Genomic DNA, 23,746 nt, shown 5'->3' with positions numbered 1-23,746 from the left:
GCTCACTGCGGCACTCCCTCCCCCGCGGCCCCACAAGGGGAACCAGGCGCGAGTTGACGAAATGGGGGGAAGTGGGCGCTGGAGGAGGAACTCCGGGTTCGCGGCGCCGCGCGCGCAGCTCACACCCAAACTGGAAGGAACCTGTTCCGCCCGGGGCGGACGCGGAGCCGCCGCAGCCGCGAGCACCGCGCGGGCTTAGCCGCGGCGCCCCTCTCCCCGCCTGCCCCCAGCCAATCCCCAGATCCTCCAGGCGCGGGTGGGACTGGGCGGTGGGAGCGCCCGGGCGCTGCGGGAAAGGAAGCGGCCCCGGGGCCCCGCGCGCGCCCGGCCAGGGGTGCCGGCGGAGAGGGTGCAGGCGCCCCGAGCACGCCCGCGCTCCCCGCGGGCGGTGCAGCAAAGCGCCCGGGTCCGGTCGGGCCGGCGCGCAAGGCCGCGCTCCGGTGGGGGGAGAGGGGCGGCGGGCCAGGGACCCCCGCGGCAGGGGCGGGGGTGGTCCCGCGGGACCCTGCGCTTGGCTCCAGACCGCGACGCCGTTACCTTCCGTGACCCCCAGCCCGGGCCCCGGGCGGGCGCGTGCCCGGCGCGGCCCCGGTCCACGTGGGCCGGCGCGCGCGCGCCAGGCCGGCCCCCTCCTTGGCGGCGCTCAGCGCTCGCAGCACATGGTCGGCGGCGGCGCGCCCCCGAGGCCGGCGGAGACCGGCTGCAGCCGGTATAGGATAAGGGATAGGCAGCGACGCGGGGCCGGGGCGCGGGCAGTAGTACGCAGGGCCCGGGCGCAGGCGGCCGGGGTGGGGGGCGGGGGGGAGGGTGTGGCCGGGGTGCCCGAGGCGCGGCCGTGGGTGGGGGGCCCGGGCGCTGCGGGCCGGGCGCCCGGTGCTCACCCGCCGGAGCCAATTTGCGGTAGGCTCGGGCCCACGCCTTAAGGGGTTAAACCTTTCTCATGTTACCAAGCGGCTTATAAGGAGGGGGAGGCCAAGCCTCCGCCTTATTGGGAGCCTTTTGGGGTTTATTCTCTTCCCTTCTAACTTGGTGAGTTGGTTTTATTATTTTACATGTTTAAAAGTTTGATTGTGGGGTGTGGGGTTGTTTTTTTTTTTTTTAATCTGTGTTGGGAGCTTTAATTAATTAATTAATTAATTTGGTGGGGGAGGCGGGAGGAGACCACTTCACATCTTAACATTTTGGAGAGGTTATTCTGAAAAATATTGACAGTGGGGAATGCCCGGAGCCACCGGGATGACGCGCTCTAGCCAGTGTGGGCAGCTGAGAGTTGAATGCCCGTGGCCCTGGCAGTTGGGGTCCGGAAAATAGCTAGAGGCAGGCTTGGTTTGGAGTAAGCCCCCTCCCCAAGCCCCGGGCTAGGGGCTTCAGGCCATCGGGTGAGTGGGGAGGTCCGGCTCACCCCTGCGTGGATTTTCCGCATGAAGTTGCCTGCGCGTCATAAGAGCGAAATGTCAGAGGTACCTTCCCCAGGCTCCCGCGCGCGCGCGCAGGCGGGCCACTGAGGCAGCGCGAGGGCAAGTGGGAATCCCTGTGCCCCCCCAGCTCCCAGCTGGCACACACACCCGGGGCAGCCAGCGTGACCCCGCGGAGGGAAGGCAGGGATTGCCTTGCAGAGCGCGGGTCCCACACCTTGACCGTCCGAGCTGTCAGCGCCTGATGGCTGGTCCCGCTCAACTTCCAAGGTTCCCGGTTGGGGCTTCAACCGCAGGGAAGCGCCCGGGTGGCTGAGCCGTTCCGTAGTGGCGGAGGGTGATTTTGCAGAGGAAACGGGTTATTTCCTTCAGGGTTTTTTCCTTTTCTTTTATTTTTTCCTCTTCTTTTGGAAATGAACACCCCCCCCCCCCACTGTCCCCCGGCAGACAGGTGACAGATAGAAGTTTGTTAGGTGGCACGGGAAATGTCACCAAACGCGGGGGGCGTTAGTCTTGGAAAAAGCTCCCCGAAGCCAACTGGGGAAGAGCATTACAACTTGACAACCTGGAAGCTGGTTTTGCTTGTGCTGTTAGACGCTCTGCGCCAGCTCCTTGCAGGAGAGGGTTTCTACACTGGGAATGAGATTTCTCAGCAATCTTACTGTTTTGCAAATCCTAATGAGTGTCTTGTCTGCAAAAAACTACCACATGCTTAGGCTGAAATTTCTAAGCGATGCATCCTTCCATGTCCCAAGCACCATTACGCGGCATTTTTGGGGTCAACGATACATCCTGCCCCAGGGATAAAGAAATACCTCTTCTCATAATTAAGGGAAGGGTGGCCAAGATAGAGAGTTCCAGTTCGTGAATAAACAATGCAGCCAAGTGGAAAAGCTCCTTCTGTCTTAATGAGTACCACTAACTGTGAGTTTTCCTTCTGTGGTTTCCAAAAATGGACCTTCCTCAGTGGAACTCCTGAGGAGGACACTTAAACTAGGGGTTCAGGTTTCAGCATCATGATCTTGTAAAATGGGTGTATCGGGGGCAGCCGATGATTCAGAGCTGCTGAGGCTGGCCTCCAGGTTAGGCTGGGGACTTTTTAAATAGAGAATTCCGATGAACTTCACCTAAATGCAGACTGGTTTTGACAACTGGGGCTGAAAACAACTTGTCCAAAGCGGCTGTCTCCAGGCTACGCCTTTCAGAAGAACGGAGATTGGCAGGGCGTTTGCCGAGAGCCTTGGCTTATCCCAGCCATTTCAATCCGAAGGCTGCATTTTGAACTTTGCTCTGAACTGACCCTGGAGTGACGCTCGAACGATCTGTAATAATCCGATATTTTGCATTCTGGATGCCCCCCAAATCAAATCTTTACTCAACAAATGGACTCATGGTGAAGTCCCCAGGTAGAGCAGATTTCCACGCCTTGGCGGAAGCCTCATTGATTTAAAGTTAAGACAACCGATACTCCCGGGAATCCTCCAAACTGCCCAGCGTATTTGGTCATTGGATTTCCTTTGGGGGAACAGGAGGGTGCAGGCAGGTTGGCTGCCAGGAAGCTCCGTTGTAGAATTTTACAGTTGGGAGAGCCCCTCAAGTCTGCTGTGTTAATCCCTCCTTTACAGATGTTGAAATTTAGGGATTAAGTGATTTCCCCAAGATTGTGCAGCCGGTTAATGGTAAACAGACGTTCAGCAAATAATGCCCAGGAGCTTCAAGACAAACCCATGGGCTTTGTCCCAAAGGGCTCAAGAGTTAAGAAGAATGAAAGTGTAACTCAGAGCAAGTCGAGCTCAAAAGCTATGTTGGAACGGTAGATTCTTAGGGCAGGGCGAGATCAGAGATGAAGAGCAAATATCTCCTACTTACTTACCCCCCCCCCGACGGCAGGAAATCAAGGAGCAAAGGGATTCTGCCCCTCCCCATGCCTCACCAGTGAGGAACCCCCCCTCCCCAATAGTGAGCCAATTCCCCTTTCTGTAAGCTGAGTCCGCATCACCAAAAAACCGAACCAGACAGTGTTTCGTATTCTGGAACTCACAGAGGGTTCTAAGTAACTAAGTTCAAAACTCAAGCCTTTGTTTCTAGCTTTGAGGAGCTGGACACTTTCAGCCAGTTGGCCTACTGAATGAATAAATGTACAAAAAAGGAGAGGAGTCCAGGGAAGGATGTAGTCTGCAAGCAGGGACTTCCCCACTTAGTTTTATAAGGCTAGAGCACGGCCCTGCTTCAGCAGCACACCCAGACTCCTGCTTTGCTTAGGGAAATTTTATTGAGCACATACTATGTCCGAACGCGCTGCCAGGCTGTGGGTCTGGAAGGAGCTGCTGACCACCCTTCTAGGTGCTTGGGATGTGCAAAACACGGAGCTTCCCATCCAGAAACCCATCCCATTCAGAAACCAGGTTACTCTGTGATGATTCTAGACTGTGGTCTTATCTTCAAAGCTAAATACAACAGGAGATGCGACACTTTAGGATGATAGAGGCATAATGTATGGAGGAAGAGTGGGTTTGGGGGTGTCCTCTTCCCTTTATGATGTTCCCAGTGATGCTAATAAGAAAGCTTGTGTTGCCCAGAAGCCTAACAATGCAAGTGAAAGTTCTGTTGGGATCTTGCCTCAGGGGTAGTAGCAGGGATATAAAGCAAAGTTTACAGAAACAAAGGAATCGAACACCAAGAGGGAGCTCAGAAAGTCCACAGGCGATATCAGTCAGGTCTGCCATCTAACCAGAGACCACAGATCAGGTAGAAGCAGGGTCCAACTACTTTTCACCTACATTCGCAAGAACCATCTAGAATTTGCACTTTCCTGCTCGCTCCCAGGTTCCCTGGGCCACCAGGTTTGGCCTGAGAAATCAGGAGTTTCCTAGAACTCCGTGCTGAACATGAGAGTATGAGTGGCCAAAGCAGAATGGAACCTTCAAGAGCCTCCTGGCCAACCTCTGTGTACTAATGGAGGTCAAGGATATTTTTGTCTCTGAGAGGCATTCCTCACAATCCCTACCTAAGATACCCCCTTCTAGACCTTTAAAGTGCTGTTCCTTAGACAGATAGGGTAGGACCCCGGGAGGCAGATCTGATTCTGGACTGCTTAGGTCAAGTGCCTTCCCATTGGTTAGTTCCCCCACTTTGCAAAACGAGTAAGATTTTACAATGAGATGGACAAATGAGTTCCAAATCCCCTTTCTGCGTTAACATTCCATCATTGTAACCCCACTGGGCTCCCTGTGGTTGGGGTCCCCTCCCGTGTTGCACATCCAAACCGCAAATCATAAAGGGCAAAGGGAGTGAGGTAGGGACACATCACCAGAACCTTCTGACGACGGGTAGGAACCCCCTCCTCATACAAGACCTGCTGTCTTGTCCTACGTGCAGTCCCAACGAAAAGATTCTTATCTCTTGATCCCATAGTGGTTTTAGGCTAGAGAGAAATTTCAGTCTGTCTCTTGGGGGCCTTGATCAGTTTCATCCCAATGTTTTTATCCAGGTTGGTCCTGAGCCCTAAGGTCGTCTGGACACCCTTCCGGGTTAGAACAACAGTGCTAATAGGCCCTTGGACTTGGTTACCGCTTCTAACTGCTTTTTAGAAACACGTTGCGCTCTGGAAGGACACGGCAGATGGTTTTACTACACATTTCAGGTTTAGGATTCCTGTCATTACCATCGACAGAGATTGAAGTCCATAGAGACAGAGACCATCCCTCTGTCTTTCACTGGGGTCTCCCCGGTTCCTAGCACGGGGCCTGGCCCCCCTCCTAGGCGCTTCGCTGAAAAGCTAAATACCGGCTGTGTGCAGGGGCTGGAGGTGGGAAGGGAGAAGGAGGAACACAGAGATGAAGTCCCCAGGATTTGTTTTCCTTGAGCTTATCATTTAATTGAGCAAATAAGATAAACATGCCAGTAAACAGTATCCCGTTACTAAGGGATACCGATCTCAGGAAGAGAAGCCCCTAGGTGCAGTGGGTCAGAGGAGGCATCATGTTAGAAGCAAGATTTGAGGAGGGCCTGACAGGTGCCGGCTGTAAAGGGGGTACCCAGCCCCCCCAGGGGGTGGCAGGGGAGGGTTTGGTGGTTAGGGCTGCAGGGCAAGGAAGAGTCCATGTGGACAAGGGCCCGAGTCAAGTCTTAGAAGTGGAAGCGAGAAGGCTGCAGAGAGGGTGGGGTCCAGCGACGAAGGCATTGGAATACAGGGTTTTATTTATTTGGGTTTTATTTATTTATTTGGGTTTTATTTGTCCTTCAGAAAGAGGAACACCACTGAAAAAGACTGAGCAGAAAAAATGTCCTAACAGTGCCGCATTTCAAAGAGATTAATCGTACCGGGACACAAGGGGCCAGTTAGGCTGGTAAAGGAGTCTGGGGCTCCGCACAGGAAAAGCCCAAATGAATGGCCTGGTAGGGGGCACGGATTAGAAGGAGCTAAGCTGTGGGCTCCCACCCCCTCCCCCCTCCCTAGGGATAAACACTCAATACTAGATAGACCGTATTGCTGGAAAGGACTTCTTATTTTATTTTTGGTCTTCTCGATCTCAAGCCCAGCCCTATCTCACTCCTCTGCCGCAGCTGCCCTCATCTTGGGAGGGAGTTTTGGAAGTCTGATGCAGGGGGGGGGGGCGTTGTGAAAACCTCCTGTCGGGGAGGCCTCCCCGTTTCCACCTTAAATCAGCTGCTTTCCATGTTGGGGAAGACCAGTGGCAAAACTGTTCTGTCAGTGCTCAGCCGACCTCCCGGGACGTTTAACTGGCCTCCCCCGCTTTGCAAGTGCTCTCAGGAAGGACACACTGACGCACATCAAAATGCAGAGGTCTGCTGCAGAGAGCATAAGCTTTTTTAAGCATCTTTTGCCCTATTTCATTCCATCAAATATTTAACAGTAAAGGACAGAAAGTGAGTATACGGTCCTTTTAGAGACCCAGGCTGCAGTGGGAATGGCGCCCTCGAGAGGATGAGCGCTACTAAGTTAGGTCAGGTTTGCTGCTTTTTAAGATATAGAGTAAACTCTAAATATTAGATCCTAATCCCAGAACTGGGCAGGTCGACTGGATAGATGAGGTTGTGTCCTCTTATTTTTTCAGTTACCCTGCATTATCAGTAAAACCTGCCTTAGTACTTGAACATGGCAAGTTACAGCCAGGAAAAGGACACCCACGCATCCAAAAAAATTCACCTATATACAACTGTATGATCGTAGAGAAGTCTTAAATAAGTGTCTAAGACCAGGGACTCACGTATTATTATAGATACTAATTTGGAGTTGGGCTAAAAACACATCACTGTTTTGGGTTTTGGTTTTTTTTTTTACTTTTTAAAAATTATTTTTTATTATGTTGAATTAGCCAACATATCATATCACTGTTTCAAAGCGCATGTCACTGCAGGGGGCTCTGCAAATGTGTGCTAGAACCCCGTGGGGAAGAGTCAAGTTCACCCATCCTCCCTCCGGGGTTAAATACAGTGTTTCCCCCTTACTAGTGTGTTAGGAGCATAGGTCTGTTGGCTCTGCTTTTTGTTGCAGAAAGGCATATTGAGGTCAGAGGGAACTTGGCAAGGTTAACTGGCTGTCCAGGCCCTACGAATCTATAGTGCTTTCTTTGGCCACTGTATCCTAGAGTATTTGTCAATTGCTGATACAACAAATGGTGATCAACTTTGAGGAACTTCCTCGTGCTCAACAAACTCCCAGAAGGCAGTTCTCACATGTAGATACATCCCCAGGGGACCCCAGATCATAATCAGAATGTTGCTGACTGAGCGGGAAATGGGATCAATGATCTGAATGGCCAGTAGCATCAAGCAGAAATGCGTAGGGTGTCTATAGGACGTCCCAAACACTTACCCCGTAGAAGGTGCTAGATGGAACGTCAGTAGTGGCTAACCTCCCAATTTCCAGGGTTCAATTCTGATCGACATGCCTTATGATCAGTTCAAGCTTCCTTTACCTAACTTGTCTTCAAGTTCACAGTCAACATCAGTGCTTGGGTCTGGTGGCCATTCTGTGTTCTTTGGGCTGCCTCTACCTATGCTGTTCTGATTCCTTTTGCTTGTTTTTCCCATTTATTGTCACAGCTGGAAAGTCTTGCTTCCAGATTCTTTGGGGACTCCACAGATAATACTAATACAAAATAATTTGGAAGTAACACTTCCCAGCTGTGACCATTAAATAACTACGTAATTGTTACCCAAAGACTTTATAGTAACTGCATGTTATTTAAATATTCATCACCCTAAGAAATGTGGTAAGTAGTTCTTGTCTATTACTGTCGGCTAAAGGGTTAGCAGACTGGTCTGAGTTTTTTTTTTTTTTTTAATTTTTTTATTTCAGATTAAGAATGACCCAAAAGACATCAAAGCTTTGTTCCACAGCCAATGTTTATACTCAAGTGCCTGATGGAGGATGGGGCTGGGTGGTAGCTGTGTCTTTTTTCTTCGTTGAAGTCTTTACCTACGGCATCATCAAGTCATTTGGCGTCTTCTTTAATGACTTAATGGACAGTTTTGATGAATCTAACAGCAGGATCTCCTGGGTCATATCAATATGTGTATTTGTTTTAACATTCACAGGTTAGTACCTCTTCCTGTTTAAGCAACATGTAACCATGTGTTGGTTTTCATTGGCTTAACTACGTAATGGTACCCATCCTGTTTCTGAAGCATTTCCTTCGATGAGCTGTGGGCCCTTTCTAGCCTCAAATAAGTCATAAGGTTTTCAGGAGCTTGGGGATGGCAAGAAACAAGAGATGCCAAAGGAAAGGGCCTGATTTGCCACGCTGATGACCTTCAATGTATACATACATGCATTCAACACCTGCTGTATGCACACTCTTAGGACACAGTAGATGACTTTGAGGCCAGCAGTAAACCCCTGTCCTGTAGAGTCATTTTCTAAAGAAGCAACAGCAAAAGCACTTGGTGTCCTAGGCCCTGGTCTCGTAAAAACATGTCCGGCAAACAGGCTAGGCACGTGAAATGTGGGTACGTGAGGAAGAACGAGCGTATGATGTAAAGTGACAAACCTCATCCAGAAGGGATGAATTCCAGACACCTGCTTCCCTAACACTGGCTAGCCACCATTCAGGATTCCCACATCCAACAACACTGGAGAAAATGGGGTTTGAGTAGAACTTGTAACACTCTCCTTCTCCCTGAGTCCCCTATAGGCTTGATTCTCATGATGGTCCCTCCGTCTGCCCGGGGCCACACTGAGGGCTTCCAAGAAAACACGGCCACTGGACTCACCTCAGAAAGCCAACGGGGCTGACCGTACACTTCCTTGACTTTACTCTAATATCCTGCCAGTGGAGCTCTTACCTCTAAAGTTTCCTTTCTTTAATTCTAATTAGTTTTCAGCCATATAATGTCTTAAAGAGGCGGCTCCCCTGTCCTTCCCTATCGAGTAACAAACTTCTCTTACAACACCTAATATTCTGTCTTGCAAGTTTCACAGAAGGGGTCCTAGTTCTGGTTTCACTGAGTATTAAGATACTTAATGTTTTAGTTGTGGAAAGTTGACTTTCTTGGAGTGATAAGTGAATTAGAATTAAAATTTTACCTTTGGTCATCCAAATAAAAAGAAAATGCCCACAGCTTTGCTTTGAGCCCTTTTATAACCAAAAACAACAGTACGATCAACAAGAAATTTCCAGTTAATACTATTATACCAGAAAATAGATCTCCTAAATGCTATAATTATAGTAGTTTATGCTTTGCGCCAACAAACCACCTAAAACTGACAAGAGTGGTTTCATTATGAGCTGTATTCAATATTGGTTTATATTCTACTAACATGAGACTTATATGCACCAACCCCAACAAAATTTAGTCCTTTTTTGTTCTCCTCTAACCAGCATGTTCTGTGTTGCTCTTTTACCCAATTCTCAAAGGTTCCCTCATCTCTGTCTATTCCAGTCAGCATCGGGATCAGCCCAAGTAACGGATCACTGGGAAACGATTTGTCAGACTTAAATGTTCTGCAGGGTTCAGAGTAGAGAAGCTAAATGAATTACAATAGATCAGCCACTCTGAATTATTTATCCCATGGCTATCCTCCTTTTGGGGTGTTCAACAGAGAATTCAGTGACTTTCATACCATTTTCAGAAAAGTCAAATGAAACTGAGCTAGAAACTGACCCCAAATGGAGCTTTTTTCAAAAGGAATCCAAAGCAGTGACTATAGGAAAAGGAAACAATTCAAGCCATCAGGGGAAAGCCCATTTTTATGACAGAATAACAGACATGAAATGCATATCTAACTTTATAGGTGCTCATGGCGAGATCATGTCACTTTTATCTAAAAATATCGCTATAAGTTTTGTACTGTTAGTCTGGCTTTCCCTTTAAGAAACCCAAAGAATTTTGGGGTCAACTGTCCAATTGAGCAATTATAAGCATTGTGTAAAATGCATTATATATCGCACATCATCTCTCCGTGTTCAAGACTTAAGAGAAGCAATCTTTTTTTTTTTTTTAATTTATTTGAGAGAGAGAGAGCGCACACAGGAGCGTGTGGGGCGGGGGGGTGGGGGGCAGAGAGAGGGAGAAGCAGGCTCCCTGCCGAGTAGGGAGCCCCATGAGGGGCTTGATCCCAGGACCCTGGGATCATGACCTGAGCCGAAGGCAGACACGCAACCGAGGGAGCCACCCAGGAGCCCTAAGGGAAGGAATCTTACGAAAGCTAATGCTTCTGCCTTTGGAGTTAAAGTGTCACATTACGAAGGCCCTTGGGTGGCTCCGTCGGTTGAGCGGTTGAGCGTTTGATTCTTGCTTTCAGCTCAGGTCGGTTGAGCGTTTGATTCTTGCTTTCAGCTCAGGTCCTGATCTCAGGGTGGTGGGATCGAGCCCCAGGTCTGCTCCCTGATACTCAGTGCAGCATCTGCTTGAGAATTCGCTCTCCTTCTCCCTCGGTCCCTGCCCCTGCTCTCTCGCTCTCTCTCTTTCTAAAAAAAAATAAATAAAATCTTAACATAAAAAATAAAATATCACATTATGGTCCTTATCTGCAGCTCCCCTCTCTGCTGTCCTGAGCACCCGTTTCGGACACCGTCTGGTGGTCGTGGCCGGGGGCCTGCTTGTCAGCACAGGAATGGTGACGGCCTCCTTCTCCCGGGAGCTCTACCACATGTATATCTCAATCGGCGTCGTATCCGGTAAGGGCTGCTCCTGGGCTCACAAGTTCAAATACCCAATCAGAAGAACAAGGAAGGGGAAGGAGGGGGTTCAGCCCACAGAGTTCTTCTGTCTCCCTTTCTCTTTTTTTTTTCTTCGAAGTTAATAGCGTCCCAGATCAGTGGTTCTGAACCGAGATGGGTGGACTCCAGGGGATACGGGAAACTCCTCTTAGTGCCGCAGTTTTTGACGGGGTTTTAAAAAAAAATTTTAAATTTTAAAAACTTTAAGAAACCCAAAGAATTTTGGGGTCAACTGTCCAATTGAGCAATTATAGGCATTGTGTAAAATTTACCCCTGAAGGGTGCCTGGGTGGCTCAGTGGGTTAAAGCCTCTGCCTTCAGCTCAGGTCATGGTCTCAGGGTGCTGGGATCGAGCCCCGCATCGGGCTCTCTGCTCAGCTGGGAGCCTGCTTCCCACCCCCCCCGCCCCTGCCTGCCTCTCTGCCTGCTTGTGATCTCTCTCTGTGTCAAATAAGTAAATATAATCTTTTTTAAAAAATTTACCCATGAGAAAGAGAACTTCTCTCTTGCATGAGTTTGCAGCCCAAAGGCATCATTTCCACAAAGTAAAATGTGAATTTCTTTAGCAGGTATTTCCACAATGGGCATGCGAGGCTTCTGGGGCATAGCGGAGAGTGCAGCAAGAAAACTTTTTTCCCTTTAAAAGGAGTCCGCGTGTTACTTATGATGATATACGTATATTGTGAAGATTTGCACTTTTCCTGTATTTCTGCACTTAACAAAGCTCATTTATTTCCAAATACAAATCTTCTTTAAAAACTATATTCGATAACCGTCTGTCCGTTGTGAATTGTAGAAATTGTTTTAATGCCAAAAAATGAGGGGGAGGGACAGTTTATTCTCCTAGCATCCCCGAACAATGGTTATAGCTTCTCAAGACCTCTGATGAAACCTATTTTATTTATTTTATTTTGCTTAATTTTTTGCTACAGCACCTTTTTCCAGAATGAAATTCTTGGCTCCCAGAACTTATGATTTAAAAAAATAAATGCCTCCTGCCCCACCAAATAGTTTATAATGGCAGCTTCTATTTCCCCTTTTGCCCAGGAATTATTTCAGAAATGGACTGTTTGGATTGCCAAGAGATTAGATTGTCTGGTTGTTAACTTCTTTGGTATTATTTTCAAATTGTCATGCGTTGTGACCAAAGTCCTTGTTGGCACATAATCTTTTGGGAAACCAAAAATGTCTCTTTGACATGGCACAGAATATTAAAAAAATAAATAAATAAAACTAAGAGATCCCTAAAAGCGCATACATACATACGTATGTTGAATTAAATATTAAAACAAAAAAAAAAAACACAAAAATCCCGACTCTTTGAATGCATCCTTCTGGGATCAGTCGGTACGGGGCTCTGACTGCTCTCCCTGGCTTTCTTCCAGGTTTGGGATACTGCTTTAGCTTCCTACCAACTGTCACCATCTTATCTCAGTACTTTGACAAGAAGCGTTCCATGGTCACTGCAGTTGCTTCCACGGGAGAATGCTTCGCGATGTTTGCTTTCGCCCCAGGTAGGCAGACCGCAGTCGTCCACGGGGGCCTCTGGGCTGGGGGCAGCCGCTTGGCAGCTCCCGCTGACGGGCGGCGGAGGGGGGACTTGAACTCTGTGCACAGGGAGAGGTTATTTGCCTTCTGTCCTCCAGCGCATTTGTAGGATCTGTCCTCCCTAATCCCGTTTTAGGATTTCAGACATCATTAATACTAATCCAAGTTGACATAAATAGGAAGACGCAAGACACATACTCAGTGGGAAGGTTTGAAACCTCTGTTGCAAAATAAATGCCATGAGGATCTGGGGTCATTCATACTGTGATTTCTCTCCTTCGTTTAAAGAACCACATTCGGGGCGCCTGGGTGGCTCAGTGGGTTAAAGCCTCTGCCTTCGGCTCAGGTCATGATCCCAGGATCCTGGGATCGAGCCCCGCATCGGGCTCTCTGCTCAGCAGGGAGCCTGCTTCCTCCTCTCTCTGCCTGCCTCCCTACCTACTTGTGATCTCTCTCTGTCAAATAAATAAATAAAATCTTTAAGAAAATAATAAAAAAATAAAGAACCACATTCAACGTGGATTTAACATATGCTAATAAAGTTAGTTTTGTTATCTGTGAGTGGGTAATCTCACAACAAAAAAGAAAAATTTTTTTATTTTTTTAGAGAGAGAGAGAGAGCACGTGCATGCATGGTCGTGCATAAGCAGGAAGGGGCAGAGGGAGAGGGAGAATTTCAAGCAGGATCCAGGGCCACCAGACGCAGGGCTCGATCTCATGACCCTGAGATCATGATGGGGGCCAAAATCAAGAGTTGGACACTTAACTGACTGAGCCACCCAGGCGCCCTCACAGCAAAATTTTTATCGCTGGTTTTTTTGCTACCTCAACATCTGGAGGTGAATTACACTCTAATGAGTAGTAGACAGTTAACCTTGGAGACCCAGATTCATTTCTCACTCTGCCGTTTCTTCAGAATGTGTCAGCAGATGATGCTTTATTCAAAGGAGATAATGTTGAAGTATTTAGGGGTGACATGTCCTAATGTCACGTAGTTCAGAAAACTGAATGTGTGTGTGCATATAAATGTATCAGAAGACAGGCAGAGAGATAGGACATGTTAATTATCGAACTTAGGCAAAGGGCAGGCAGGCACTTTCCACTTTACTGTCCACATAAAATTTTTCAAAATAACATGTCAAGGGGATCAGCAGTGCTCGTGAATGCCCTCTGAGGGTAGAAACCGTATCTTATATCTTGGTCGCCTTTGTTCCTTAGCACAGGGCATCTCCCCGGGTCCCGGTAGGCCCTCGAGACATGTGAAATAGAGAAATGAAAATTACACCCAGTTTTTGCCAGATGAGCATACAGCTTTTCCAAACCCCCAAGCCTAGGGGCTCCTGGCTGGCTCAGTGGGTACAGCCTGTGACTCTTGATCTCTGGGTTGTGAGTTCAAGCCCCACATTGGGCAGGGAGCCTACTTAAAATAAGGAAATAAATAAATACCAAATAATAATAATAATACCCAAGCCTAAAGTATTTTGCAATTGGAAGTTTCCCACATGAGTGGGAGGAGTGGGAGGTATAAAAACATGCTATAAAATAAATGCCCCCCCACAAGGAATGTGGGGCTGCCTCGCTAAGCCTATCTTCTGGATAACCAGCTTAGCGTATCTTCGTAGACATGCTCTCAAAGAATTAGACTATAATAAAATTCTGCTGAATATCATCTAACCTTTCAGGGTTGATTACGAGATATTTTCATTTATTTATTTGACAGAGAGATCACAAATAGGCAGAGAGGCAGGCAGAGGGGGAGGGAGGTAGCAGGCTCCCTGCTGAATTACGAGATGTTTTCAGGGTTTTGCGAGGCCTGTGTTGTTTGATTATCACTGTGGGGCTCTAGGCTTCCTGTGGCCATCGCCCCTACACCCCCGCACCGTGTCCAGCAGCCGAGGACCCTGGTCAGCAGCCGGGGACCCACCTTCCTGGTAGGAAGGAGCAGGACTCTGGTAGTAAAGGACAGTCTGTCAGCAGAAACCCTGGAGAACCCTGGCATCGTTAAATTCTGGGATAACCAGGAGCTCTTGGAGTCCGCGTTTATCCTTCTACTTAACCCATCACGACTAAGGATCGCAGGAGTACAGGGACAGTGATCAAGCTCAGAGGTGGGAAATTCTATTTTTAAAAGGCCAGACAGCGAATACTGTGGGCTTTCATGGGACCATGAGGAGCTGTCAGAAGCCCTCAGATTTGTGGTCCCAGCTCGGAAGGAGCGTGGCTGCACCCGGGGGAGGCTTTATGATCGGAGACGGGCAGCGGACCGGGTTTGGCATGCAGGCTGCTGCTTGCCCAACCCGCAAGTAGGTCACCAACTGATTTCACATCTTACGCCGCCACCTGGCAAAACGCACCCTCCAAAGCTCTGCTGGGGACCCCGGCCTCCGAGCATTGCTCTATAGCTAACCATCCCTGTGCCCGTTTTCTCCTCCCTCGTTCCTAAGAGCATCGGCTCTGAGGATAAAGGCTATAGGGCAGATGGGCTGCGTTCACGTGGCCCAGTACATTCCTACAGCCGTCCTAAGTCCGAATCCCCATGTCGGCTCGCTCTTTTCTCCCGGGTCTTGAGTTGGTTTCTGACCTTCAATTCTGCTTCCTCTCCGCTCCCCCCATCCAAGCGATCACGGCGCTGAAGGACCACATCGGCTGGAGGTACAGCCTCCTCTTCGTGGGCTTGCTACAGCTGAACATCGTCGTCTGCGGGGCGCTGCTGAGACCGATTGTCATCCGAGGACCCGGGTCCCCGAAAGCAGCCACCCACGAGGGTCGGAAAGAAGTGCACTATATGCTCGAGAATGAGAAAACACGCACCTCAATAGACTCCATTGACTCAGGAGTAGAACTAACTACCTCACCGAAAAATGTGCCTAGTCACGCCAACACAGAACTGGGACCGAAGGGCGACCCGCAGCAGGTCCTCGTGGGGACAGGCTCCAAGCCAAGTGACCAGACAGCCCCTTTGTTAGACTTTTCAATCTTGGAAGACAGAAGTTTTATCTGTTACGCGTTGTTTGGTCTGTTTGCCACCCTGGGGTTCTTCGCACCCTCCCTGTACATCATCCCCTTGGGCATCAGTCTGGGCATTGAGCAGGAGCGCGCTGCTTTTCTGTTATCCACGATGGCCATTGCCGAAGTTTTCGGACGGATCGGAGCCGGCTGTGTGCTCAGCCGGGAGCCCATCCGCAAGATCTACATCGAGCTCATCTGCGTCGTCTTGCTGATGGTGTCTCTGTTTGCCTTCACTTTCGCCGCCGAGTTCTGGGGTCTCATGTCATGTAGCATCTTTTTTGGTTTCATGGTTGGAACCGTCGGGGGAACCCACATCCCGCTGCTCGCTGAAGACGATGTCGTGGGAATCGAGAGGATGTCTTCTGCTGCTGGAGTGTATGTCTTCATTCAGAGCATAGCAGGCCTGGCCGGACCACCCCTTGCAGGTAATTTAAATACGTAAAAGACATACCCTTGGCTACTCTTGCCTTATGAATTGTGCTTGCTTCTTGTTACAGTCTTAAAAAAAGAAAAAAAAAAGGCTGCTTTTTATAGTCCCATAGAATTTCAGAGCTGGCGGGATTAGAGATGACCTGAGCCAGTCTTGAGTTACAGATGAGGAAACTGAAGGTCACAGCACGTCAGCCAACAGTCATATGGTAAATGAGTGACCAGGTCGGGATTAGGACCCACGTCTGCAGTCCAGGCTGCCCCGGGTTTTTTTTTTTTTTTTTAAGATTTTATTTATTTATTTATTTGTCAGAGAGAGGAGCGAGAGTGAGCACAAGCAGACAGAGTGGCAGGCAGAGGCAGAGGGAGAAGCAGGCTCCCTGCCGAGCAAGGAGCCTGATGTGGGACTCGATCCCAGGACGCTGGGATCATGACCTGAGCCGAAGGCAGCCGCTTAACCAACTGAGCCACCCAGGGATCCCCCAGGGGTTTTTTTGCTACCGCCTTGCCTTAGCTGTGCCAGAGGGCACCCATCCATCTATCACCCCACCACCCTCTGACTTTGGAACAGCAGCACTGAGAGACTTTGGTAAGTCATCTGCCAGCAGCGGGCACAGAACGGATTCTGTGGATACTTAATTCATTTTGACACAATATTTCTCGTAGGACTTGGGTGTGCTTCATACCTGAGCCCTGAAATAGGTCCTCAAATATTGTTACAAGAGAAATCTCCCACCTTTTAAAAGATCCCTGAAGTAAACCCAAGGGAAAATAATAAGGCTCCTCCTTCTCTCCCGAGTATTTCCTTTTCAAAGAAGCATGCAGGGGCCGCTGGGTGGCTTCATCCGTGAGGCATCTGCCTGCGGCTCAGGTCATGATCTCTGGGTCCTGGGATCGAGCCCCGTGTCGGGCTCCCTGGTTGGTGAGGAATCTGCTTCTCTCTCTCTCTCTCTCTCCCCCCCTCCCCCGCCCCTTCCCACCACTCATGCTTACTTTCTCACAAATAAATAAAATCTTAAAAAAAAAAAAAGGGCATCTAACTGTCCCAAGTTTTGTTCTGTACGAGGACAGATTAACCCATGAGGCACAGGCTAGCAGCACGGTGGCCTCAGCTCGATTGGTCCGGACTGACTTCTCCCCAGTCCAGAAAAGCTGCCCACCTTCACCACTCCTGTTTCTTTCGGAAACCCAGATAAAACAGAATGAGGCAAAGGCACGGAGAAGCTTCTGCCCTTGAGGGGAGCCTGGGCGAGCGAGGGACTGTGCCCACGTTGCTAACCGCTGTGAATATTCTCCCTCAGGGCTGCTGGTGGACCAGAGCAAGATTTACAGCCGCGCCTTCTACTCCTGCGCGGCGGGCATGGCCCTGGCTGCCGTGTGCCTCGCGCTCGTGAGACCGTGTAAGAAGGGACTGTGCCAGGGTCACCCTGCGGGTGAAGGACAGGCAGAGAGTCCTCGTGGGAAAGCTTTACAAGACATACCTGAAGACTTTCTGGAAATGGACCTTGGGAAAAATGAGCATAAAGGTCACGCGAAAATGGAGCCGGTGTGACGGGCTCCCCGGGCAGGGCCGCCACCCCGTTGGCCGGGAGGCAGGTGGATGGGGTGGAGGGGGGCACAGGGAGGTACAGGGGCTATCCACTCTCCCCACTTTTAAAGCTACATTTTAAAGGGAACGTACATGAGACTACCACCAACATCCTTTTTTTTTTCCCTTTTAAGTTTTCCTGTTTGATTGTTTCTTAAGCCAAAACAAAAACAACCCAGCATTCTTCTGTACATACGTCTGGTTGTATGCAGGAGCAGCCGAGAGAGACAAAGAAGGACCCTGTGGCTCACATTCTGGTTTTAAAATAGGGACGCGAAATGGTAAAGCGGTTTTAAGAGCTCTTGCGTGTGATAAACAGCTCGCTTACAAAAGGACAGCGAGCCCAGATCACTGAGATGAAATTGGCCACTCCAAACAGATAAACAGACAAAACTTAAATCATTTAAAAAATTTTCTCATTTTCGGAAATATGAGCAAATTGCTTTAACACCCCTTGGAAAACACTGAGGTCTCCATTCGCGAACTGTGGCCTCTCCGTTTTTCCAATATTCCGTGGGAATGAAGTACAGTTTAAGACCAAACATTTGGTGAATAAACAGAAGTTTAAAAAAAAAAAAAAAAGATCCGTAACTTGAACTTCATGAATGTGAAGATTTCCACTTCTTTTTATGGCCAGTCATTACCAGAAGTATTTCAACACAGAAGATAGAGAATGACATTCAAAAATGTGTTTCCTGTTGCTTTCAATTACTTAGAAATATGTGACTGTAGTGTCTTTAATTTAAACCACTATTTATTATTAAGTTATTCTAGGATGATTAATCAAAAGAAATAAAATCTGAGACCTAAGCATCATTTTTACCTCCTTTTTGCAATCCTTTAAATGCCTCAAAGAATACTTCTTATCTTGTAAAGTCACTCTCGTAAGAGGGTCAGGTTGTAATGATTCTTCGGTTTGGTCAAAGGCCACCTGTGCTGTTTGAAGGGGAAAAAAATAATCGCCTTAGCTTTTTAAAATAATCTGTTTTATCACCTAAGAATACTTGAGGATCTCCTTTGATCGGAATTATATTTCATTGAATCGTTGAAGCATTTCTGATTTTTTTTCTTTTCGTAACCGCTAACTGTTGAAGCATTTCTGTATTTCACATGGGGTAGCAGAGACGTGTGTTTTTACCATCATGAGTTAACAAGTTGCAATTTACATCTTATATAAACCTTGATTGCTCTAGTTGCCAGTTATTAGGTAACTGCTCGCTGTTGGTTTGGGTTTTTTTTGTTGTTGTTGTTTGTTTTTGGAATTACACTACATGTTTAAGTATTTCTCATTTTCTCATTTTTCTGTAAAGAGGGCAAGTGTGGCTACTTACTTACACGTACTGAATCTCACTCTCCAGGTGACGGTCGCTCGCTGTTCCATCTTTTACTCATCTTTACTGTTAATTTATGACAACTCAGGGGGAAAAAATGTAACAAGCCTAGTTTGGTTACAGGTACACACAAGCTTGAATATTTCTCTGCACTGAAATGAAAGTGGCATAGCTCATCACCACCTGCTCCATTTCGTATAGCATTTTATCAGCCATACAAATAGGACAATCTGGGAAACTCTCGGGGGTGGGGAGAAAATGACAAAGTGTCCGTCGCAGACACACCGAGATCAAGGTGGATGTAGCAAATCTCTGTCACTGCTTGAGAAGGACTTTGAGCTTGTGGCAGTCTTGCAAACTTACACGACTTCAGCACTTTACAACATTTTTTACTATGAATGTTCAATACAATTTAATATTTATAACTGATTTCTGAGCAACCGGCTCTAAGTCCATTCGGTTAACTGCATGAAAAAAAAAAAATGTATGCCAATTGAAGTATGTCAATAATCAGGTTTTAAATGTTTGGAAGAAAATTAAAACAGGATTGCTGATTTGTTCTGTATTCGTGACATTCTGGTACTTCTAGATTTGCAATAAATGTATGGCTTTTTTTTTTATTAAAAGACTGATTAATTTTTTTTTTGTATAGACTCTGGCATTCATTGTTTGATCCAACTCAAATTATAAAAGCTCAAGGAAGATTCACTTCAAACAAATAATTTTTTTCACATTTCTGCAAGATCTTTTACCTCTACAGGAGACACACAAACATTTCCAAGAAGTGTTTGTTGAACTTGATTATTTCTTAATGAAAAATATATGAATGAAATGAGATCATGGTCACTGTAGAGTAATAGCTAAGCCTATCAAAAGTAATAAATAGTGGAGATTATCTATATCCAGTTACAGACTAGTCCTAAAAGCTACTCCACCTCCAAGTGAACAGCATACTCTCCATGCCAGGGGTCAGCAGACTTGTTCAGGAAAGGTCCAGATTGTAAATATTTAAGGCCCTGTGGGCCATGTGGGTTTTGTCACAATGACTCAGCCCAACGGCTGCAGTGTGAAAGCAGCTAAAGACAATATATAAAGTCATGAGCATGGCTGCTTCAATAAAAGTTTATTGATGGATACTGAAATTTGAATTTCATCACAAAATATTTTTTTGATTTTTTTTCAACCACATAGAAGTGTTACCAAACCAACAAACAAAAAAGCCTTATTAGCTTGTGGTCTGGAAAGAAAAACAGACAGTGGGCTGGATTTGGCCTGCGACCTGCAGTTTCTAACCCCTGCCCCACGAAAAAGTGACCCTGGAAGGCTCAGGCCCACCAGGGCACCTCTCTGGAAAGGAACATCCTGGTAGGAAAGGATCATTGTGGTCAAAGTGGCTTTTGGCTCACAGGTGCCAGAGACAGGAAAGATCAAACAGCTGATGGCACGTTAATTACAAGTTTTCATTTCCTGGGATTAAAGAGATTCTGCTCCAACCTTGTTGATTTAATAATGTTTCAGGCTAAAGGAAGACTACTTCCCTCCTCAAAAGTAAAATTATTCCAGTGGTAAAAATGAGTTAAGATCATGTGCTCTTTTAAGACAAATGCACCCTTCATGGATACAGTGTTTCCAAACCTTTTAACAAAGTTACCAGTTTTGTCCTCCCCTGCTGTGTAATGTAGCTTTTATACATTTCTTTGCCTGTCCTGCAGCTTAATACCTGGTGAAAAAATAGAAAATAGATCCCGAGTCAGGGTTCCCATGGCCCAGTTATCCATTCAAGTCTCCTAGACGTATTTATAACATTTAGATTTCCATACTCTTTCTTAAAAATGTTTGAAATAAGAAATAATCATGTATGCTTATTTTTAAAAGCTCCCAAGTATCAGGCTCACTAACAGGGATTTAAAGTTGAGAGACCAAGTTTAGAGACTTAAACGTTATGATCTTTACTTGAAACGACCAATTTAAAGACAATTAAAAAAAAAAGACAATTCAGACTTGTTATGTGCTAAAAGGTTAATCCTATAAGTATACGTAAGTATACATAGCATTGAGAAAAGAGAAGCTGGACTTGCTTTCCAATTTGTCTTTGATACAGATGTTAATCAGAGGGCTGCAATGTCCCAACAGGTGGGCCAGCCACTGTATAAGCAAGGAAACTAGCTCCCCCTGGTGTTCGGCTTCTGTAAGGACTCCCGGGAGTGCAGAAGAAGAAAGTGGCAAGTTTCAGAACACACAACACTGCTTTTCATGGAAGAAAATCTCTCCCATCCAAATCAAAATTACTTCAGTGATTACGGATTTCCTAGAGGGAAAACTGGCCAGCAAAAGTGACATTCTAGAACATTTTATCTACAAACGCGTTTTAAATAGAGCTCAGCAAGTATTACCGAGAGAAAATACACATTGGAGCCATGTACTTATATTATTTAGACACCTTTCCAGCAACTCAAGAAAAAGCATGGCAACTGTACTGACAGCAATCTACTCCCCCTGGAATTCAAGCAAAACTATAAGCCCCTTTTCTACACTGACACCTCCTGTTCTAAGATCCGACTGTGCCCCTGAACTCCAGACTCACACATGTCAGTGTGACAGCACCTGGTGCCAACCAGGCATTTCCAACGTCACGGGTCCCCAGCAGAACTCTTGAGCCTCCTCCCCAAACCTGCTCCTCCACAAATCCTATTGGCTTTGCTTTCTAAATATATCCAGAACCTGCTTTTGCCAATTCTACCAGTAACCCTGATCCAAGCCAGTATCATCCTAGCCGGATTATGGCCATCATCTCCTAGCTGGTTTGCCCAATTCTGCTATTGCTTTAAATTTTCCTGCTTTCATTTTCCAGACAGAAGCCCTAACGACAATCCTCTGAAGGCACAAATCAGTTACAACCTCATTGAAAACCTAAAACCCCTAACAATGAGTTCTTCATGAACTGCTTGCTCTTATCTCCTTTCCTGCTCTAACCGCACCAGCCTTCTTCTTGTTCCTGGAGAACACAAGCCTCACTGCCTTAGCATCTGTAGTTCCCTTTCCCTGGTCTGCCCTTCCTTTTGACGTGTGCACGATGTGACCCTTCAATTTGGTCTCCTCCAGACGGTCCTGAGGAGGCATTCCTGACTATCCTATCCAAGACAGTACTTGTTTCCGCCCTTTACCCTGAAAAAAAGTTCTACAAGTATTTGTTTTCACTCATTAACCAGGCCTCACCCATTTGCGCCTTAAGGTAGTGGGGGTCTTTTTTTGTTATTGTTGTTTCCTGCTACCTCCTAAGGCTTTGAGCAGGGCCTGGCACTGAGTAGGTGTTGCTCTGAAAATACTGTTCAATGAATGAATTAGTTGATTTCTCCCTGGCTTTTTCAAGAGGGAAGGACATGGTATCGATTTACATTTACAGCTCAAGACAGTCTGGTGCTGCTAGAGAGCGGCTGGGTAGCTCCAAGACATTGAAGGCTGTGATCCAAGTCCACTGACCCAACAGCTGAGGCTGGGCATCTCAGTGCCCGGCAGGAATGCCGTATGAACCAGTCAGTGGTAAGGAAGAAAACATAGATCCATCGCAGACTAAACAAATAGCGGGAAGAAATTACCCCGGAGGGTGGGTGTGCAGATGGAGGCCCAGTTTTAACATATTGCTGAAGCAGATTTTGTTTCAATGTAACCTATTTTCCAGTAGACTTTTTTTTATGATGCCTTTTTTTTTTTTTTTTAATGCCTCCATGGAGAGCAAGTGCTTTTCTGGGTATTGGGTCTCTTTTTGGTGCTACGGTAGAGTCCATGGATTGATTTCTCTGATTTTGAGCAACCCCAGATGGTTCCACTTGAATAGAAAAGAGGTTGAAAGAAAGTTTAATCTTATAACCACTTCTATAAACAGTCCGGGAGGGGAAAAAAACAAAAAACAAAAACCAAAAAACAAAAAACCGGTTAGGTTTCTGGCTCGTGGTATGTTACTTCTTATGAGGTCATGCAGCAGAGGGAAACCAGAGCAGAATTCGTAATTAGGGAGACTTGGACGCGGCGCATCTTTGCGTTGGTGCTACCGCGGACAAGTGTACTTCGCTCCTGCAGGCCTGTGTCTCCGCGTGTGAAATGAACTGAGCAGGATCCACATTATTCACACTCTACAGTCCTGCATTCCAACAGTGAAAACGCCTTTAGAGGACAGACCAGGCCCTCGGCAATGGGAGACCGTGTAAACAAACAAACAAAAAACCAAACAAACCCCAGAGCCTGAGGAAGTAACAGCAGAATCTAAAAGCCAACCGAATCCTTCCAGCGTTCACACCCCTTCGGCTTGAAGGGCAGCACTCCCGGTACTGCCAGAAGGCGCGCCGACCCTTTTCCTCTAAAGCGCCTTTCCCGTGAACTCCCAGCAATTCCGCTTCCGAGGGGCGCCCTCCCGGGTGCAGCCGGAGTGGGTACTAACGTAGAGTTTCGGTCCTGGACCGTCGCCGGAGCCACGCGGAGCCCTCGCCTGCAGCCTTGGGCGCTGACGTGCGCTCTCAGGGTCAAGTGCACGCCTGAGTTCGAACACTCAGGACGAGAGGACCATGTAAACTCTCTCCGTATCTACACTGACTCCAGGTTGAAATGATAGTATTTTGGATGTATTGGACTCAATAAAATGTGAGACCAAGCCTGCTCTCCTGTGCCCTGGCCACACGAGCTCCCGCGGCCACCAGAAGCCATCCAGCTGCCACCTGCGGCCTGTGCTCTCCCCGTAGTGGACGGCGCAGCTCTAGCTTAGGGGCCAGGCCCGCGGAAGGGGCTCCGCCGCGCCCCCCGAGAGCCAGCGCAGCGCAGCGCACACGCAACCCGAGCCCGCCCGCACTCACTGCTCCGCCGCCCGCCGCGCCGATCTGCCGGGCTCCCCGCGGCTCCCGCGCCCCCTCGCTGCGGAGGCTGCGCTGTGGGCCGGGGGCGCGCGGGCACGGCCGGGGGCGCGGGCCGGGGACGCGCCGCGCGCGCTCGCAGCGGGGCGGGGCGCCGTGCAGCGCTGCGGGCGCACGGAGGACCGAGCCCCCGGCTGTGGAGCGGGGGTGGAGGGGTGGACCGCGCCGCCCGCCCGCAGCGCCCGGACCCTCGGGTGCAGAACGCACACGCCCTCGAGCCGGGGGCGAGCCGGGGAAGGCCCTGTTCTTCGGTCTGGCCGTCGCCGTTACAGGGCTTTGCGGACTAAAATGTTGCCGCTTAATCCTTCTCCTGACGACTAATTCCGCCGGCGCCAAC

At 48.1% G+C, this 23,746-nt stretch overlaps 2 protein-coding genes across 3 annotated transcripts in view; one reads left to right on the top strand and one right to left on the bottom strand.

Annotated features, from left to right (window-relative positions):
• ARSG (arylsulfatase G) overlaps window positions 1-23,426 on the bottom strand; it is a 103,566-nt gene extending 80,140 nt beyond the window's left edge. The window contains exon 1 of one of the 2 annotated variants that reach the window (XM_080825358.1): window positions 23,353-23,426. The gene's annotated coding sequence lies outside the window, so the exon portion shown is untranslated. Of the gene's footprint in view, window positions 1-18,000; window positions 18,108-23,352 lie in introns of those variants that run through there. The other variant, XM_080825359.1, reaches the window with a different exon arrangement.
• On the top strand, window positions 810-17,743 carry SLC16A6 (solute carrier family 16 member 6). The gene is made up of 6 exons (XM_080825366.1): window positions 810-1,029; window positions 7,741-7,979; window positions 10,418-10,561; window positions 11,989-12,117; window positions 14,770-15,585; window positions 16,891-17,743. Exons 2-6 carry the CDS (start codon window positions 7,748-7,750, stop codon window positions 17,139-17,141), a joined length of 1,572 nt encoding a protein of 523 aa, XP_080681492.1. The 5' UTR covers window positions 810-1,029; window positions 7,741-7,747; the 3' UTR covers window positions 17,142-17,743.
• Window positions 23,427-23,746: the final 320 nt, after the last annotated feature.

Source organism: Martes martes (assembly GCF_963455335.1).
Source record: "Martes martes genome assembly, chromosome: 16".
NCBI classification, from domain to species: Eukaryota; Metazoa; Chordata; class Mammalia; order Carnivora; family Mustelidae; genus Martes; species Martes martes.
The sequence above is the reverse complement of the archived record's forward strand: the minus strand, read 5'-3'. Positions and strand labels throughout refer to the sequence as shown.

What these genes read in the sequence shown, in the direction of transcription:
- SLC16A6 (XM_080825366.1), top strand. Translation starts at nt 7,748, where the DNA reads ATGACCCAAAAGACATCAAAGCTTTGTTCCACAGCCAATGTTTATACT. An exon ending in ATTTGTTTTAACATTCACAG is followed by an intron (nt 7,980 to 10,417) that starts GTTAGTACCTCT and finishes CCTTATCTGCAG; the next exon opens with CTCCCCTCTCTGCTGTCCTG. An exon ending in GATGTTTGCTTTCGCCCCAG is followed by an intron (nt 12,118 to 14,769) that starts GTAGGCAGACCG and finishes CCCCCATCCAAG; the next exon opens with CGATCACGGCGCTGAAGGAC.